The sequence below is a fragment of the Ursus americanus genome, chromosome 24 (genome assembly GCF_024610735.1).
Source record: "Ursus americanus isolate L20-20 chromosome 24, mUrsAme1.1.p, whole genome shotgun sequence".
Lineage (NCBI taxonomy): Eukaryota > Metazoa > Chordata > Mammalia > Carnivora > Ursidae > Ursus > Ursus americanus.
Window position 1 is genome coordinate 5,949,318 of NC_142150.1, and position 20,121 is coordinate 5,969,438.

General features: G+C 32.6%; 1 protein-coding gene across 50 annotated transcripts in view; it reads right to left on the reverse strand.

The window, feature by feature from the left end:
* SOX6 (SRY-box transcription factor 6) overlaps positions 1 to 20,121 on the reverse strand; it is a 586,648-nt gene that overhangs the window by 237,885 nt on the left and 328,642 nt on the right. For all 50 annotated transcript variants that reach the window (XM_087855313.1, XM_087855321.1, XM_087855326.1 and 47 more), the window contains one exon: positions 16,965 to 17,054. In XM_087855313.1, the coding sequence (XP_087711439.1) occupies positions 16,965 to 17,054 (90 nt within the window). The remainder of the gene's footprint in view (positions 1 to 16,964; positions 17,055 to 20,121) is intronic.

Sequence of the window (20,121 nt, forward strand, 5' to 3'; positions counted from 1 at the left end):
AGTAGGTTTTCCCACATTTCAGCATGGAAAAACTTCTAGCCATATAGATTTACGTAAAGCAGCCTTTGTATCCTTCACCGTCTCTTGAAATCTCGCAACCCAAGCACAACAGCTGCATATTTAAACAGTAGAGGTTTACTGACTTGAATAAAAATGTATTCTTGGGTCCAGATAAAACTAAAGTTTTTTCATTAATAACTACATAAGCTGGAAAGTGCCATAGATGAATTTCAAAGTAGTAAAAACCTACCGGTTTATAAGATGGCGTATGTGTGTGAGTATATATATATATATATATATATATATATATATATATATATATATATATATTCTTTGAAATTAAAAAAGAAGTTTAAACTTAACTTCATTTTAAAAGGATGATTATGAGCCAATTTTAGAAATGTCTTACATTTGTAAGGAACTGTAGATGTCTTCTACAATCACTCTTCTATAAATAACCACGTTTCTAACAAATCTTAAAATCAGACTTCTCTCAATAGAACACTGACATTTCTCTTCAGTAATCTTTACTTCTGAGTGGATTTGAAAAGTTGGTCAAAGACAGGAGCCATGTGCACATGTATGGTTTTGATTCCATCTATACTGCTGTCCTAATTCTTGTGGTTTGGACCCATTCCAGGTGCTCTGCCTTACCCTGTGGTTTGTATTTGAGATCCCCTTTTCTGACTCATTGCATTCTCCTGATTGACAAACAGATTTAGAGATGAAAACAAACAGTTACCTGCCTGTAATTGGTTTCTAACAGCTGTGCCGTTGTAGCACTTCTTAACCACGGGGAAGGTGCCTCCTAGAGAAGCTTCCTGTTTAGTTCACAGGGGAGTGTGTGTGTGTGTGTGTGTGTGTGTGTGTGTGTGTGTGTAGGGTTCATGCACTTGGCTTTGTTTCCTTTTGTTCATTTTTGTTTTTTTCATTTGTTTGTCTAATTTTTACCATTTGGGAGTCTTTATTGTTCCCCAAAATTCTCAGTAATTTTGCTGTACGTGATTTATACATTATTAATCTAAAATTTATGTTTGTATTTTTTAACCCTCCACAAGTAAAATTTAAATAAGATTACAGGGTGGCCCAGTTGGTTAAGTGTCTGCCTTTGGCTCAGGTCAGGATCCCAGGGTCCTGGGATCCAGCGTACATGGAGCTCCCTGTTCAGTCTGCTTCTCCCTCTCCCTCTGCCTGTTGCTCCCCCTGCTTGTGCTCCCTCTCTCTCTCTCTGTCAAATAAATAAATAAATAAATAAAAATCTTTAAAAAAGAATACAGTGGATTTTAACTTTTTAAACTAATGTGACTTTTAATTGAACTTGGAAAAGTCTTAAAAAGAGTCACTTCCTTTTCTTTTATTGATTTAATATAAAGCATAATACTATTTCATTGGTAGATTAAAGTATTAGACTAGAAGTAATAAACTATTACTATATTTTTACTGGTTTGTCTCATGATGTCAACTGAATTATGTGAAATGTATCAAACTAGTTACAGTATAAGCTACTACTTACATACTAAAAACAATTGCAACTCCCTCGACATATCAGAATAAGAGACTGAGACTTTGCATTTTAAAATTCCTGTGGAAATCAAATGTATTTTAAGTATCAGCTCTGATTATTTAATCAGACAACTTGCATTTTGCCCTGGCTAATTTTGAAGGCTGATAATATTTTACTCATAAAAATAATTGTGCACCTGTTGTGATGGAAGCCTAGTTAAACAAATGTTAATAGGAATGTAACTCTTAGCTTTTAGCTGAAGAACACAGGTCTCTCATTACTATTACATGAAGAAACAGATTTTTAAAGCCATGGGATAGATCTCATTTTAAATCTCATCTCTTCCTTAGCCCTAGAGAGATGTTTAAAAATATTATTAAAACATGTACAACGAATAGTGGCATATTAACTTGAAAGGGAACACCAGATGATGTCTACCGAACAAAATGGATATGGGGTTCTTTCTTCCCATTTAATACCTATGTTCTTCTGCGTTACTCTATTCCCCGGCCAAACCATTTTAATGATATTGAATCATTTCTGAGAAACATGTGTACTTTTCTTACCAGCTGATGATCAAAGGAGAAAATAAAAAGTAGGCCTACAAGAGCTGTACCCCTCTTGCACTCTTCTCATTTTCAGACTCTTTCAGCATTAGAGATCTTTTTCAGTACCCAAATTCTCTGAGCTTTAAAAAATGCAAGGCACTCATGGAAAAGATAGACCTTTGCTCTGCGGATTCTACCATTTTGTAAAGACTTTCTAAGAGCTACCAACTTATGTCTATTCGATCCATTTCCAGATGTAATCAACTCTTAAGTACTGAAAAGAGGCTTGAGGAAAAAGAATTTGTCTTAAGTTAAACTAGCTAAATTTTGAGCTCAGTTATACACGTCTCTTATTGACTTCCGTAAGACTGTAGCCTTGCAATTGGCCCAAATTCTTTAAGGTTATATTTGAAAGGTAATTTTATTCAAAATTACCTAAACTTTCGAACACTATCTTTTATAATGCTGGTTCATTTTAATTTTATTTTGGTTAGCGCAATACAAGTTTACAAGCAGAGTTCAGAAAATGTGTGCATTTTTTAAATGACCTAAATTCTCTGTAGTTTTCTTTTTCAATAGTTTAATGCAGACATTTGGATTGAAGGGGAATCACAAATAAACAGAATAATTGCATCAAATTTCCTCAGTGCATTAAATATGCACTCAGTGGTAATTACCAACAGTAGCAACACATTTAAAAATGTAGAGAATAATGTACAATTTATGCCTATTTCAAGGGTCTTATTCATGAAAACACCATTTGGATGAAAATACACACATTTTATTAAGTGGTTAGCCTTAGATTTTTTTTTTTTTTTTTTTTTTAGTTCAGACAAATGACTTAAATAGTAAGTGTGTGGGAGGTCCAGTGGTACGCGCCAGCTCTTAATGTGACATATGTATCCCATGAGAATTTGGTCAAAAGATGACTCTACAATAAAGAAATACCCAGGGTATACCCTGGCACCGAGGATGCTAGGCACAGAGCATTCCTGGGCCTATAAACAGCGACGAGATTAATTATTATCCCATATATTTTTCTTCCAAAAATCAACTGTATAGAAATATTGTCACAATGTATATTTTTAAAATTTTTTACATTTATTCAAACAAAAAAGACTAGAGTGAAATAGAGCAAATTAATAATAGTGTATAAAAATTTTAAACCATTTTTATATTTTATGCTTACTAAAAATCTGTGAATAACCTTTAATTATAAAATAATAAATGCATATGTATTAAAATCTCATCTATCACAAATGTTACACTAAAAAAAAAAAATTCATAGCCACCGTATGTCCAGGTCCAAACATGTGAAAATCTCATTTCCACAGCAAGACCTCTAAGTTTTAGCTACCACTATAATAAAATGCCAGAACCAAAATTAAATGAAAAATCTCTTAAAGTTTTGAGTAAGAGAATTTTACTTGTACTTAAGTAAGGTCATTTTATACTACTACAAGGAGTTGGGAGACATACAATTGCTTAATAAGATGGGAAGGAAACTGATTAGGCTGGTGTTCACCAGGCCTAGCTTAACTGACAAATGTAAGCTAATTATCAATAAAGTGGTTATCATTTTTTGGTTAAGTCAACATTGGGGACATGGACTATACTGTAAATTTGACATGAGTAATAACACTGATTTCTTGGAGTATTAGAACTTCCTCTCAATTTTATATATATATATCTAATCATTTCCTATGAAATAATTTGTGTTACAAGAGATTACTAAATGGTTCCAGGCCCCTACGGGTGGCACATAACTAAATACTCTTGTTCCTATTCCTACTGGTAAACTACTATTTACTAATGACTTATTTTGTTAATCATTTAACAATCATTTTACAAATCACATTTTACAATCCAAGGTGTCCCTGAGGTCAATACCGTCTTCATAGTAATACTAAGGCATTAGTTGCATGTTACAGTGCTGAGATGTGCACTGACAAAGCAAATGAAATAGTGGATTAAAACAGCTGGTCCCCTTACATGAATCAAAAGCACCTAATTCTACTTGTAGTCATTATATTCTTCACCACCACACGCTTGTAATAAAACAAAAATTCAGTTTCAATTAAGAATTTCTTTGATGAAACAATTAATTATATTAAATAATGACTTTAAAGTATACATATTTTAAAGGGTTTTTTTTTTGTTTATTTATGTTTTTACTTAAGTAATCTCTACACTCAACACGGGGCTTGAACTCACTACCCCAAGATCAAGAGTTGCATGCTCCTCTGAATGAGCCAGCCAGATGCCCCATAAGTACACATATTTTTAATATTCTGTGTGATGAGGGGCACCTGGCTGGCTCAGTCAGTAGAGCATGTGACTCTTGATCTTGAGTTAGAAGGCTCTTGATTATTGGGGTTCCTGCGTGGCTCAGTCGGTTAAGCATCTGCTTTCAGCCCAGGTCATGATCCCAGAGTCCTAGGATCAAGCTCTGCATCAGACTTCCTGCTTGGCAGGGAGTCTGCTTGCCCCTCTCCCTCTGCGGCTCCCCCTGCTTGTGCTCTCTCTCTCTCCTGTCAAATAAATAAATAAAATCTTTAAAAAAAAGAAGAAGAAGAAGAAGACTCTTGATTGTAGAGTTAAAAAAAAAAGTTCTTAATATTCAGTGTGATGAATTTTATTTTATTTAAAAGAACAAGACAAAACACCCTTATTTGTACTTAAATATTAAGCAAGAAAGCAACCCACTTCAAAAAGCTACTCATAGTGTTGGTTAAAATAATTTGAACTTTCAAGGGAAAATTAGATTTTTAGAAAACTTCTGTCTGCCATCACAAGTATGACAGTTTCCAAATACTGAAATTTTTTTTCTGATAAGATTAAGGGTAATATTGATGAATGTGATTTTTTGATACTATATGATAAAATATGCCACCATAAGGAAGAGCTACATAACTCAGTGAAACAATATAATCTAAAAGACCAATGTATCCCATTACAAAATCATATATAGAGCAAATGATTCAAAGTTCAAATGGACCAATGGATTTTAATGTAAAAATACTGGAAGTTCATTGATATGGCTTCAGATCTTACATTGGACCTGACCTTCAAGAAACCACCACTTGGGAAATTTGATGTAGTATCAAAGAATATTCACAACTATTTGAAAGGGCTGCAAGATACTTTTCCCTTTGTCAACTCCATATCAATATTAGCTTTTCTTCATATACTTCAGTCAAAACATATCAAACAGATTGAATGCAAAAGCAGATATGAGAGAATCCAGCTGTCTACTATTAAGCCACACATTAAAGAGATTTGCAAAAATGTAAAACAATGCCATTCTTCTCACTATATTATTTTTACTTTAGGAAATATAGTCATTTTTCATAAAATGACTTTTTATGTTAATATGTGGCAGATTTAATTTTACAACCTTTTTAAAAAGATTTTATTTTTTTATTTATTTGAGAGTGAGAGCATGAGTGAGAGAGAGAGAGTGAGTTGAGGGGAGGGGCAGAGGGAGAGGAAGAAGCAGATTCCCTGCTGAGCAGGGAGCCCAATGCGGGGGCTGGATCCCAGGACCCTGGGGATCAAAAGCGTCAGCAAAAGGCAGACACTTAACTGACTGAGCCACACAGGCACCCCTTAATTTTATAACTTTAAAATGAATTAAATATTTTTAATTTCTCAGGTTTAATTTCTAACACAATTAAGTATTAATAGATTAAAGTCACATGAACAAAAGAATTTTAGAATCTTCAATATAATTTAAGATTCCTGAGATCAAAAGTTTGAGGACTGCAGTTCATCATTTTATCAGTAAATATTTACTGTTTCAAGTACTTACCTGTGCCAAGTGTTGTTGCTTACCTATAGTATTTGTGGATCCCCTACTCTATGCTATGCCAAATAATACATATTTTCTGTCTAATCTTCTCAACACAATCTGAAGCTAAGTAAGTAGTGTCATCCATATTCTCTTATACAAATAAGGAAACAAATCCTTTCATTTTCATTGAAGACTGCAGTCTTTTTTTTAAATAGTCTTTTGTATTGAAAAAGCAAGGTATATACATGGTTAAAAAACAAAAAACTACAGTACAAACTATACAATACAAGCTTAAAAATCAGCCTGTCTCATACCTTTTATTTTTTACTTCATAGTCAACCACTGTTAACAGTTTATTAAATATCCTTCCAGCAATCTTCTGCATATATTTAATTCTTCACACAAACTGAGCATATAAATAGTCTCTTCAGTTTTACTCTGTCACTTCTTTATAGTTCCAGAGATGTTTCCCTTATTAGGACAACAAATAATTCAGGTAATATGGAGATGTCATGCTAAAAGTCTCTGAGTAGGTGACCCCATTTCTCCCACAACAATGCAGAGTCAGTCAAACTTAAATTCATATCTGTAAGGTGTTTTCACTCGACAGTCTGCTTTGCTTATCTCTTTATTGAGATAGGAAGATGCTACTAAAAATGGGACTAAATTCACCACTCAAAATGTTGTGAAATCAGCATTCCAAGTTATAGAAGAAATTTCTTTCAATTTGCCCAAACACATTTCACTTCCAAATTCCTACTGTTCTTCCGTTACCCTGTCATCTCTTATTCCACTATGAGCCATGCTCCGATCTTCAGGTGTGTAGTAAGGTATGTATATATGGATGGATGTTAAAGGCTATTTTCAATTCTGGGTTTGTATTCTAATACTAAAATAAAAATCGTTCTTAATCAATGAAATATGAGTTACTTTGATGGAGAAAGGTTCCACCATAAACCAAAGTCTAACACACATCATTAAAGCTTCAGTATGTTTTTGCTAATTCCACACAAGAGGATTACAGATGTCCTGCTAGCTACCATTTCCTGGTAAGCAATCTGAATGGCTTCCAGGAAATTGCTAATGACCTCCATTTTATTTAAAATCTAGGCTGCAATTAGTAATAGTTTTGCTTCTCCATGCTGGTTATAATGTTTATTTTCATCACAGCAATCAGGAAGAAAAAAGTGGAATGTCTTGTTTTTGAATTATATCAAAATGTATTCTCTTTTATTTCGGTATGTCACCAAATAGACTAATACATATTTAATGTAATCATAATTGTGTAAGAATACTTTGGATCTTTTTTACTTGTAACCGATTTTGCCTCCTTTCCCACTCCAGGCTGTAGCTATTGCTAAAATTAGCATTTTAAAATGGAATCAATAGAAATACTTTGTAATTGTTGACTATTTTTATATATAACAGCATTTTATAAAACTGAAAATTTTAAAGCTAGATATGATTTTAAAGTAAAGTTCTATGATTTCAATCATAGAAAATAATAAAAAGAGTTTCAGATTTTTATTCAATGAATTTAAGACATGATTATGTGGTCAATGTAATAATAACAAAAAACAACTTTATCCAGTGTTATATTTATAACCAGAATTTGTTACTAAACTTCAATATTTTCTTTTATGTAAACATTGATTTTGCTAATTAGATCCAACTGATCTTTTCCCCAACATATCGATTTCTTTTAATCCCAACAGTTAACGGTGATTCTACTGTATCATAATACTTTAGACCTTAATCATATAGTAGTAATTTTTACCAGTAGCTTTTGTTTGAATTTTAATTAAGAAGACCTCGTGTCTCCAAACCCAAGTGGGGAGAGGTTTTAATTGCTTGTACGAATATCACACAGACTTCAAAAGAAGTAAAAGATGTTTATGACAGAGTACAAAGAAAAGCTTTGAAATGTTTACATTCGTGCAAAGTAGCATAATTTTAAAAACTATGGGTATTGCTGTTATAATGCATACATATCTGTAAAACTAGATGTGATATGCATTTACTGTTAGTAAAAGGAGTTCATGGGTTCAGAAATAATAACTCACTATTGATTACAACACGACCAAAAGACTATGCGAAATGGGCTAAACATGCTATTCTGAGGGAATATTAAGTTTTCACCTTAGTAATTGACTATGTGATTGAAAGTAGTACCTTTTCTTTTCTGGATATTGGGGTTCCTACATGGAAAATAAGTGGTTTGATTGCATTATATGCAAAGCTTCTTCAGTTCTCATCTTCTGAGATTCTATGATTCTAGATGTTACTCTGAAGTTCTACAATTACAAAAGTTTATACAGAAAATAGTGACACTCTACCACATCATTTCATACAAACAGGAAAGTTAAGAAAATTACATGTGCGCCCAACCCCTTTCACGAGCTGGCCTTTAGAGCAATACAGCATTTGTCTTAGAAATAACAATTTAAAATTTTCAAAATACATGGTATCTAAACATTGATAGATTACTGTTGCAACCCTTTTTCCTATGCGGCAGGAAGAATCACTAGGTATGTGAACTTTGCTGACTTTATAGAAGTTGAAAAGTGGCAGATGATTCGCCTCTAAACACTTCCAGATTTTTTCAAGTTCCCTCAGATGAAGAAATTACTGTAAAGTTTATAAATGGAAATTCAAGAAAAATTCATTTATAAATGAATACATAAAGTGTACAGTGATAGCTCTTGGCAAACCACTTTAGTCCTTCTATGATTGCCTACAACCAAAACCACAAGTAACTGTGAATTACTATCCTAAAAAACAGAATTTTCGGTAGAAAGGACAATGTATGGAATGAGTACAGAATACTTAGATATGGTTTAGGCACTTACTAGAAAAGTGAGAAAAACTAGGAAAGAGAATTGGCATTTAAGATGGTAACTCGGGATGCAGAACACTGATTCTATGGGAATGCTGTGAGATCCATTCTGACCCTTCGGTGATAACAGCGCTGCTTAAGTTACTTCAAGAATAACCTGTACTATTTGATCTTCAAAAATCTATCATGCACTGAAAAAAAAAAAACCCATGACTTTTGTGTTCCTGTGCTCTTTTCCAGAGATTTATGTTTGCAATCAAAACTAAAAATGAAAACAGGCTCTCACTGGCACAGTGGCAATATTATAATAAATTCATATTTTTAATTCAGTATTTGTGCCAAGCACAACTGTAATATGCTTGTACTGTTTGATGTAACACAGTTCCTAATTTCACTTCTCTTAATAACAACCCTGATGAAGTAACAGGGAGTAATGCTTAAACCCTTGAATAGTGAAGTACGGCAGGAACACTGGGGCTCTAGAACAAACCTCTTAGACATATTAGCTGAATAACTATAATAAGCAATTGTTTCTCAATAGTGGCTTTGAAAAACATTGGGAATCATTTGTAGAACTTTCCATTAAAAGCATTTTTCTAATCCACTTTTTTCCTATCAGAGACTGGCACTTTTCTAAGCTGCGGCAGAGTATACCTACAAGCACATCTACCTTAATCCCTAAAAGTAAATATTGCAACGATTAATCATAAATGACCAAGGAGGGAAAACACTATTTTCCTTATTTGGTTTATATCACATAATTATTTTTTTGTCTCTCGTATCATCTGTGTGCTTGACAAACACAAGCACAAACAGTTTGTGCTAACTCAAACAACCAACATTACTGTTTCTCTGGCACACTGCCCAGGGAGGCGCCTTCACACCAAGGAGATGCCAGCCACAGCATAGAGGGCCATGTGTGCAAAACAGGGAAGCTGGCTAAGATTCTCTTACATAAACCACAGAAGATTAGGTTTATCCATGGAGGCAGAGGCTGATTCCCTAACGCTCTAGATTTCATTTGGTTTGTCACCATTGCATTTAGAAATGTTTCATAACCACAGCTATCCTGGCATCCTCACTTTTTGGTACAACTCAAATATACATATAAATGGGTTATGGACCCTATCAGTAATTCTGTCTTACCTTCTGTCCTTCCACCATATGATTCTCCCCTCTCCCACATTCAGGTGCATATCAAGACAAACGCTTCTACAGAGAGAGACTGTATTACCTATACCCCTTCCTGCTTTGTGATACTGCTTCACTTACATAAAAAAGGGTAAAAGGGCAACTGTTTTGGTTGTTTGTATATTGTGGGAGGGAGGAACAGCCCAAGTCTATCTTCCCCTTTTCTCCCCTGCAGAAGTATAAGATTCTGAGGAGGTTGAGAATTACTCCATATTACATTAAACAGAGGCCTTAGAGGCAGGACTCAAAACCTGCCTCCACAACTCTTGAGTGACCCCACACAAGCCACTTAATTTCTCTCAGTCTCATTTTACTCATATGTAAAATCAATATAATAATATTTTCCTCAATAGATTGTTATAAGAATCAAATAAAATAATATAGATGTTTAGTACTTTGTTTCCTTTATAAACAATAAAGCATCTTACAAAAGTACTTATGATATTATTTCTTGCAAGAAAATAGATAATATCTTAAAGATTAGTCTTGTAATTAAGAAAATATCGTAAACACTGGTATTACTTTTGAAGAAACTTTAGGAGGTCATGAAGATAACATTTCACCGGAGTAGGAATACCCTCTAATATCCTCTACAACATCTCCATTTAAAATTTTCCACAGCCAAATTTCCAGATGTTATTTTATTAATTCATCCATTCATACAACAAATATTTCTTGAACACCTAGTGTATTTGACGTACTCTCTCTTAATGCAGTCCAGCTGTATCAGGTCAGATAGCCATTAATTGTTCCTAAGTTCTTTTGTACATTGAGAATAATTTCCCTATGTCCTTAACCCCCTAAAACCCAAAACAAATCTTAATCTCTTCTATTCAACAAAACTTCAACCACCAACTTATACTAGGCCAAACTTCCCTAGATCTTTAATTACTAGTCATATTAAATGTTCAAGACTTGTCACCATTTCAGCACTTTTGATAAATCCTAATTTGAAAACAGATCCCTTAAAAATATGGCACCCCAATTAGAACACAATACTTCAGATATGACCAAAGCAAAATTCTAATCATTTTATGTTATATTTCATTTAAGCTCTTAATAATAGTTATTTAGCAATACTCGTAATGATGTTAACCTGGTTTGAACATTGCTTTGAGATTACTGCTATTAAATTTATGTCATTTATAGTACTCTATCCTCAATAAATGCTGCTACTAGAAAGGAGGCTACTTATGGAAACGTGGTGGGTTAGGGATGGGATTTTCTTTTCTTTTTTTTTTTTTTTTTTTAGTATTTTATTTATTTATTTGACAGAGAGAGAGAGAGCACAAGCAGGGGGAACAGCAGAGGGAGAGGGAGAGGCAGGCTCCCCACTGAGCAGGGAGCCCCATGAGGGGCTGGATCCAAGGGCCCTGGGATCATGTCCTGAGCGGAAGGAAGACACTTAACTGACTGAGCCACCCAGGCGCCCCAGGATGGGATTTTCTTTTAAAAAAATATTAGACAAGACCCAGATACAGACCACTGAAAATCTATGATTCAGTGTTTTTCAAACTTCAGCAATATTCCAACTTCTATTGAAAGATTTCAGAAATATTGCTTTGCTTCATTTAGACATTAAAATTTTAATTTGAAAGCTATTTTTTTTGAAGATTTTATATATTTATTTGAGAGACAGAGAGTGCACAAGTGAGGGGAGGAGCACAGGAGGAGGTACAAGCAGACTCCATGCTGAGCGCAGAGCCCAATGCAGCACTCAATCCCACAACCCCTAGATCATGACCTGAGTGGAAATCAAGAGTCAAACACTCAACAGACTGAGCCACCAGATGCCCAGCAGTTTTGTTTTTTTTTTAAGTAGACTCTAAAGAGATTATCAACGTATTGTTTCTAAATATGTGGTACTATTAAGCTCACTGGGTTTAAGATTCATTTTTTAATACTGCTCTTAACCATTCTAATGCCAACACTTTAATTCTCCTTCAGGCACCTAACCCACCACATAGAATTTTTCAATGGTAGTAATAAAAGCAATGTTTCCTCCCTTCCCCAGCTTCATTCTACTCTTGAATCCAAAAGATGTAAATTTAAGGATATATAAACATAAGATTGGTTAGAAAATAATATAAATATTGACTATTTAGAAAATTATGACTATGAGAATTCTAAAAGCTCAAATTTATGGGATGCATAAAGCTATTTCTACAAATATATTCATGGCCAAAGTACCTTTGTTATTTAAAAAACAATGTTTAAAATGAAGTATTCAATTTAGGAACTTAGAGGGTATCAGAAACAAACAAAAGAAAAAGTATAAGGAAAATAAGCAAAAGAGACATAATATAGGTAAAACCAAGATGAAGTAGATGGCATTCTGAAAAACAGTAGATTGAGAAATAAATCTCAAAATTGGATACTTACAGGGGGGTTGGGAGGAGAGATAAATAGAAAAACTACTAGCAAGTAAAATTGAGGGACAAAAGGGACAGAACACAAATATGCAAAATTTAAAATGGAATATATAACAGCAAATAAAAAACTTAAAGTAAGTGATCTTGTACTTTAAATCAGTATTAATATATTTGAAAATTTCAGTGAAACATACAATTTTCTAGAAAACTTTTTTCCTAGAAAAAATGACATAAAGGGAAATAGAAAATATAAAAAGAAAAAAAAAACAATTGTCACCAAAGAAAACTCTAGGCCTAGATGTTGTACGAGTATATTGTTTCAGAATTTCAAGGAGTAAGTAATTCTCATGCTATCTATTCACTACTTTACATAGCCTAGGAAAGGGGGGAAAGCTTTCCAATTCAACCATGAACTCTGGTACTAAAAATTAACAAAGATAGTACAAATAAAGAAAAACACAAACTAATCTCATTTATTATTACAGACACAAAAATAACAACTGTAATAGGAGCAAATAAAATTATTCGGTACATTAAAATAACACTACACCATGACTAATCAGGGTTTATTTCATCAGTAAATTTGGGAAACAAAACCAATAAGAGACGCCATAAAAAAAATGTAATTTCTCATAGTAACTCCTTATAAACTATGACTAGAATTTTTTTTAAAAATAAAGAATGTCTTAAATATCTTAATACTTAGTGGTGAAATGTTAAAAACAATTCCATAAATTAAAAACTGCACAAAATACCTGCCATCATGTGTATTACTTAATATCATTCTTGATATTCTAGACAGTGTAATATGAGAAGGGATGAAAAAAAGGGACATATAACTGCCAAAAAGGAGAAAACATATCAGCTGAAATATGACTAGAGCTAATAAGTTCAATAAAGAGGAAAGTTATAAAATGAACCAGCAAAATTTACTAGCATCCCTAAATATGGTAACAAAAAGAAAACAGAATGAAGAATATCTCATCCACAAGAGCAAGCAAAAATATTAAATATTATAGCAAAAACGTCAAAAGAAACATGCAGAATCTATATTTAAAAAACAAATCATTGTTGAGGGACATAAAAGAACAAACAATTTTGAATGAAAAGATTCAATACTAAAAAGATGTCAGTTCACCCTATAGCCTTTCCAAAAATGTTTTGGGATTTTAATTGACAATTAAATTGAAATAAGCCTAAAATAAACTTTAGAGAAGTATGTAAACACCTTAAAGAAAATTATGAATGTGGTCTTACAATATTTACTTTTCAAAGATACTATAAAGCTACAGTGATTAATATAGCACAATACTAATAAAAGTTTAGATAGATCAATACGCTAGAACCGAAAACTGAGAACTGGTTTCAAATACACAATCAGCATGATAAAAGATGTTCTTTTCAAGTCAGAAGATATAAAATGGGTTATTTAATAAATAATACAGAGATATTTGGTTAACAGCTTAAGAAAAAAATTAAGTTGTATCTCTAGTTGAAATTACACACCAAAATGTACTCAAGAGGAATTAAAGAGTTAAATGAATAAAAATATAGTCAAATAATTGGAACAAAATATAGCAGAATGGGGGAAGCTTTTCTAAATAAACCCCCAACATTAAGGAGCATTAAAAGGGAGGGAAAGATTTGACAACAAAAACCATAAAGTAGAAGAAAATGATAAAATGTAACATCTTTGACTGATAAAGGTTAATACTATTAAAATATACAGTAGGAGTCCTACAAAACCATAAGAACTAGACAAATCTTTTAAAGGAAAAATGGACAAACAAGATAAATAGGCAATTCACAAAGGAAGAGACATTTAATACAAGTAAATTTATGTCAAACGCTTCATTCTCAATAATAACCAAAGAAATTCAAATTAAATCAGCAGTAGTGTATCCTTTTCCCCTATCAAAACCAACAAGAAATTTTTAAAGTAATAATACTTGTCATTGAGGGCAAGAGGATACTTGGCAGATACTGTTGGTAAGAGCGGCACACCGTACCCTTTCTGCGGGGTAGTTTGGCAGTATGAGTCCAGACTTTTTAAAAAAGAACACATGTTTTGACCCAGGAATCACTTTTTAGGAATATATCCTAAGAAAAAAACCACTAATTAATACTGAAAATTATTGAAAAATTATCCATATTCAAATTTTTCTTTATCATGACAAATAATGTTGAATAAAAGACTCAGTTGAATTATGAGAACTTCACTTTATGCAATATTTTCTGTAAATAAAAATAGCATTTTAGATGAATTAATCACAGAGAAATTCACAATATATCATTAAGTGGAAAAAATAGATTATAAAATGATGGGAAAAGGATGATTCTAATTTTAAGGAAAAAAATTTAACAAGCATATATATTAATTAACAATGGAAAGGACATATAACATAATATAGGTAGAATTAATTAATTAATTTTATTTTGTATTTCTATATTTTTTACAATAAATATGTAATCAGGGAATTTGTTGTAAATTCACTTACAACATTTTGTAATGAGGGAAAAATAAACAGAGGTATTAAAAATGCACAGTGCTTGAGATATAAAATACTGAAAACCCACAGTAGTATATATTTCTTGAGGACAGTATTTAAATCACTTTAAAATTTCAGAGTAATTATAACTAATTTAGGTTGATAACAACTAACTGGCCTGATCTCACCTAGACTAAAAATTCATGTTTTTACCAAAACCACTTAGCAGTGGTTGTATCAGGCTATCTGAATACAACTTAAACTAAATTTTATTTCAGTTCTTATTATACTATTGACATGTTTTCTGTATAATACAGTGACAAAATACTAGGTTGTAAAAAGAGACAATTATGTAAAATAAATCAAAACGAAAAATTTAGTAAGAATCTTACCTCCTATGCTTATAAAACCGAGCAGCACACAAATGAAAGTTCACATATCACATAAAGAATCCGGAAAGAAAGTTAAAGAATTTGAAAAGCCCAATTTTGTGTGTGTTTTTGCTTTCAAGATTTAGACATTTTGACCATCTCAGACTAGAACAGTTTTCCATTATAAATGCATAATCAGAATGAAAAATAAAGAAAGATGGAAAAGGGGTCAAGAAGGAGGAGATAACCCAAAGCATAAAAACTTGATGCTGAATCATAACATAATAAAATGTTAGCTTCCACATTGCTCAGAAAAAGCAAGACCCCCATCATTCATGCTGGCAAAAGCTTGCCTTTGCATAAACCATTTCTGTTCTCACTGTTGTAAAACCAATGACTTTGGAAAGGATAGAAAACACAGAATGACGTGCAAAGTAGCACACAACATGTTATTGCAGCTGGATAGAGAATATGTCACTAATGACTTTCTTTCTACCCGTCAGTTATAAGTTAAGTTTTTTTTTTCCCCCAAAATAGCAAATGGCCTTTATGAGTATAGTACAGAAGCAGTGAAATTCAAAATAATATTCAATTTCCACTTAATTTTAATACTGTATTAGTTAATGGAATGAGTTATTAATCATTCCTGGGAAAGAGATGACTTCCTTTTGTCTTCATCTGAATTGAACACAACATGCCTGAACACTAGACAATTTTCTGTAATAAATTAAAAATAACATTTTCACCAGATAGTTACTGCCAGATGTTTATCTTAAATGAGACATTATCGATGGCCAATAAGAAGATTCACCTAAAGTTGTTTGATAACTTCAGAAAACTAATGTAAATTCCCAAATTGTTAGTGCAAATCAGAGTGACGACTGTCTGTAAGAGACAACTGGTAGAATTAATGACCATGGGTTCTACTCATGATACCAAAACTAGTAATGCAGTACTCCTCCACAAAAGCATCAACAAGAGAGATTCAGGGAAGAAGAACCTCCTGACTGACATAGAAACTTAATTCTTAACATGTTTCAAACTAATAGCATCAATCACACATCTTCAGAACTAAAGATGCTCATCCTCATCAAGGTAGAGGTCATGAAAAGTTAAATCCTATGAAATCTGCTTGAAATTAATCAATCTATGATCCTATGGGTATGTTAATAGAAAATAGTGACCACCATTTATCCTCATGAGTGTTTTCTAAGTGCCAGCAACTGTTCCAAGTTTTACTTGTATTAATCCTCTTAATGAGCCTATGAGATAGAAACTCTTACTCCCCCATTTTAGATACAAGGAATTCGAAACACAGAAAAGTTCAGTGACTTGCCCAAAGTCATTCAGCTAGTAAGTGATAGAGCCAGGACTTGAAAAAGATAACCAAGCCTCAGAATCTACCCATAAACCATTACGTACAACACATTCCATAAACTCTTTTTATAGATGCTACCCTTGACCCTTTTGGACCAGAAGAAATTCAAATTAATGATTTGGATTCATAAATTAAGCCATTATTATGATTTCAAGAGGAAAGACTAAAATTATCTTTAACTAATTTTGTTCTTCATCTTTTGACATTTGTTTCTTTTTGATACCTTTCTGTTGAGTAAATTAATGAAGCAATTTATCTTATAATTTATATGTTTATAGACTAATAAAAAGAGAAGGCAAAAATTTCATTCTGTAAACATTATAAAGAATAAAAGTTCAAGGCCACACTATATATTTACCTTCTCATTTATAAACAAATATTAGAGGTAAGAATTTAACGTTAGGGTACAGAGATCAGCAAGCATGTTGTTATACAAAGTAACATTCTCTACACTGATATGTTTGATATTTCATATATTGTACCTTTAATTTCTCCAAGAAGTTCACTGGTATTTAGTCTTTCCATTTTTTCCTTCCAATCTTTTGAAAGTAGTTTTTCCATGCAGGAGGAATCTATTAGAGTAAAAAAGTAAGTATTAAAAATATTACATATGTATTTTTTTAAGTGTTAAAATATTACAAATCCAAAAAGCCAGTTTATGGAGAAATTCTCTCATTTAAAAAATCATCAAAGCTATTTTTCATTGTTGTTTTAACCCTAGGATACAGACAATTATATTACTGTATCTATCACAAAATACCACAACTAAATTTATTTTTACCAGAAGATTATTTGAACTAGTCCCAGGAAAAAAGATAATGCATAATAATTTTATCTTGGTATTATAAATATAATTCTATTAATATTCAGTCAGCATTTATCATTTCTTAGACTGATAGGACAGAAAAGAGGGCTCTTTCCTATGATAGGTTTAAGTTTAGATGTTGTTCCTTTTAATCCAGGTGATATATTTTTTAAGTCTAAGCAAAATTCATGTGCTCTTCAGGAAGAATGACAAATCTTCAAGGGAGAAGAAATCAACCAGAGTGTAACCACTTAGTCCTTTAAAAAAGAAAAAAAAATATGGCAATTTTTGCAAAGTACCCATTTAGAGAAAAACCCAAAGAAAAAAAAGTCAAGATGTTCTCTGTCCCTCAGTAATAAAAACTACTAGAACTTTTCTCTTATATAGAAAGAGATATATATTCTCATAAAGGAAGTACTCAGTTAAACACTATTTGCCCTACTGCATATCTAAATAACATACTAGATTATAGGAGTGATTATATTTGTTTCTATAAAGATTCATAAAGATTACAGAAATTTAAATTTTAGAATGTCCTAATAATTAGCAAAATTTTCTCAATGAGTTATTTTTTCTCTCTATTCAAATGGGTTTGCAACTACAGCTACTGCTTACAACTATTTATATATATCTTTTAAGCTTCAAATCTTAATAGGCCATGTTTCCAAAAGGGCATGCAGATTTAAATACTAAATCCTCAGTGCAAAGCACACTCCCATTAAACTTTAACATTCCAAGTGTCAAAATTCTGATAACTTCTTTTTAAAATTATATTTAAAATAGTTACTCCAAATCCAAATGCCTTTCCTCTCCCATATCAGTACCTATCTGTTTAGCATTTTCCCTTACATTTTTTTTCTCCAACTTCTAAATCCTCCTTGAATTTTTCAGAATGACAGTAAGGTCAAGATGGATCTAAAGGGTTTTAGAAACTAGATAAGCTTTAGAAAAAGACAGTGAGCCTTGGGTAAGAGATGAGAAGACCACTGCATCGTTAGAAAGTATTGGTGCAAACAATTAACATTTGTCCATGACATGATCAATCAATCAAGGAATGGATGGAATCCAGATCAGTGTGTCGTGAAATGGCTGATGAAGAACACCAACCGTACTAGCTCGTTATCACAGAAGCTAAAATTCGTTCTAAATAGAAGTCAGTTTGATTCTATTCAGTGAAAGCTCACCACCCATTCCCTTCCTTCTTCCCTCTATCTTTCCCACCTCCTTTTCTTCTATTCTTTCCTATTAATCATTTTTTTAGGCTTCAACAAATGATCTACTATCATGATTAATAATTGGATAGTGAGTGACCTTCCAAAAGGACCTATGTGCATATGCATACACCAGTTTGCATTTAATTTCCAAAATGGTCTCTTGCTACTTTTATTTTAAATTCAAAAACAAGGTATATACGTTGTTCTATACAAATTTTGTTTTTATGCTGAAGTAATAAAAATGATAATACTAAATTTGGGAGTTAAGAAGTAAATCCTCAAAGCCATAAATAACAGAGATTAGTTTTTCCCAAATCGGGTTTAAATTTCTGAGAGAGCGATATAACATCAGATCATGGATAAGAACAATCAACAAAATGTCAAGTTCCTATCCCGCCCAGTTCTGTTAGTGCTTTTTCTTTTTTAACCCTTTCATACATGTTGTAACATTGCACTAAACTGATAATCACGGATATAAATGCTAAAGTCTAATTTGTTTGGTTCAAATTTGAGTTGAGAGCATACATTATAATAGTAAAAAACAAAAGCCCAATTTACTAGTAATGATCACAAATTCAGAGCAAGTTCATAAACTAGGATTAGATACACACTAAATGTAAAACAGGCTAAAATATGTCTCTCGTTTCTATAAATAGACCTGAAATCTTTCAGAGCTCCAGGAAAAGAATGCTGAAGCTTCATGGGAGAAAAATAGAACTATATGGACAACAGGAACACACACTGCAAACATAAATCAGACCATGTGTACACAGCTTCGCATAAAAGCTACTCATTAATAAAATGGTTAATAACATCAAAGCATTTCACATTCCTATTAAAAAATTAATCCTCACCGTAATGCTGAGTTAATCTAGTTAATATGAGTTCCCATTTCAGTAGAAGAAACTGAGGGGAAAAAAATAAAGCAGCCTTTCCATGTCTATATTTGTAACTCATGAAACTATTTAGTAACAATCACTGATTGCCTTTAACTACAGGACAATAGAAGTCAGCCTTATCAATTTAATCTCAATTCTAAGAGATTTCAGGAAGATTCAAAACTCAGGAAGTCTCTTGACAAACTCTCAGCTTTCTCACCTAATTATCTGACTGCCAAACCTCAAAGGGCATGCCACAATTAGGATTAAGCATGCTCCATACTATAATGTAAAGCAAGTAAGAGGAGGGAAAAAAGGCCAGGAGATACAGATTGTTAACAAATACCACACAAGGGAAGGACACTACTGCCACCACTGAGAGGTTTCTGACTTGGAATGAGGAAATATGTAGCAGATAAAGTTGTAAATGAAAATTTACATTTTCAAATTTCCCACTCCGAAACAATACCCAGGTAAGGGCGCAAATTAAAAGTATGTAGTCATCCTCTACGTGGCACATTCTTCAACTACATTAACAAGACAATACCAGCTTTACGGAGGTAATTGATCAGATCAGACTTTACCCCATTCCAATCACTTACAAATGCAAAAACCAAAGAGGTCAGAATAAGTCAAGAAGCCCAGTTTGTATTAGGTACAGGGGAAGAATAAGACCACACAGACTGGCTTTAACTCAGTAGTCATGGAGGATTCCAAAAGGAATGAAAGGACTGAATATCAC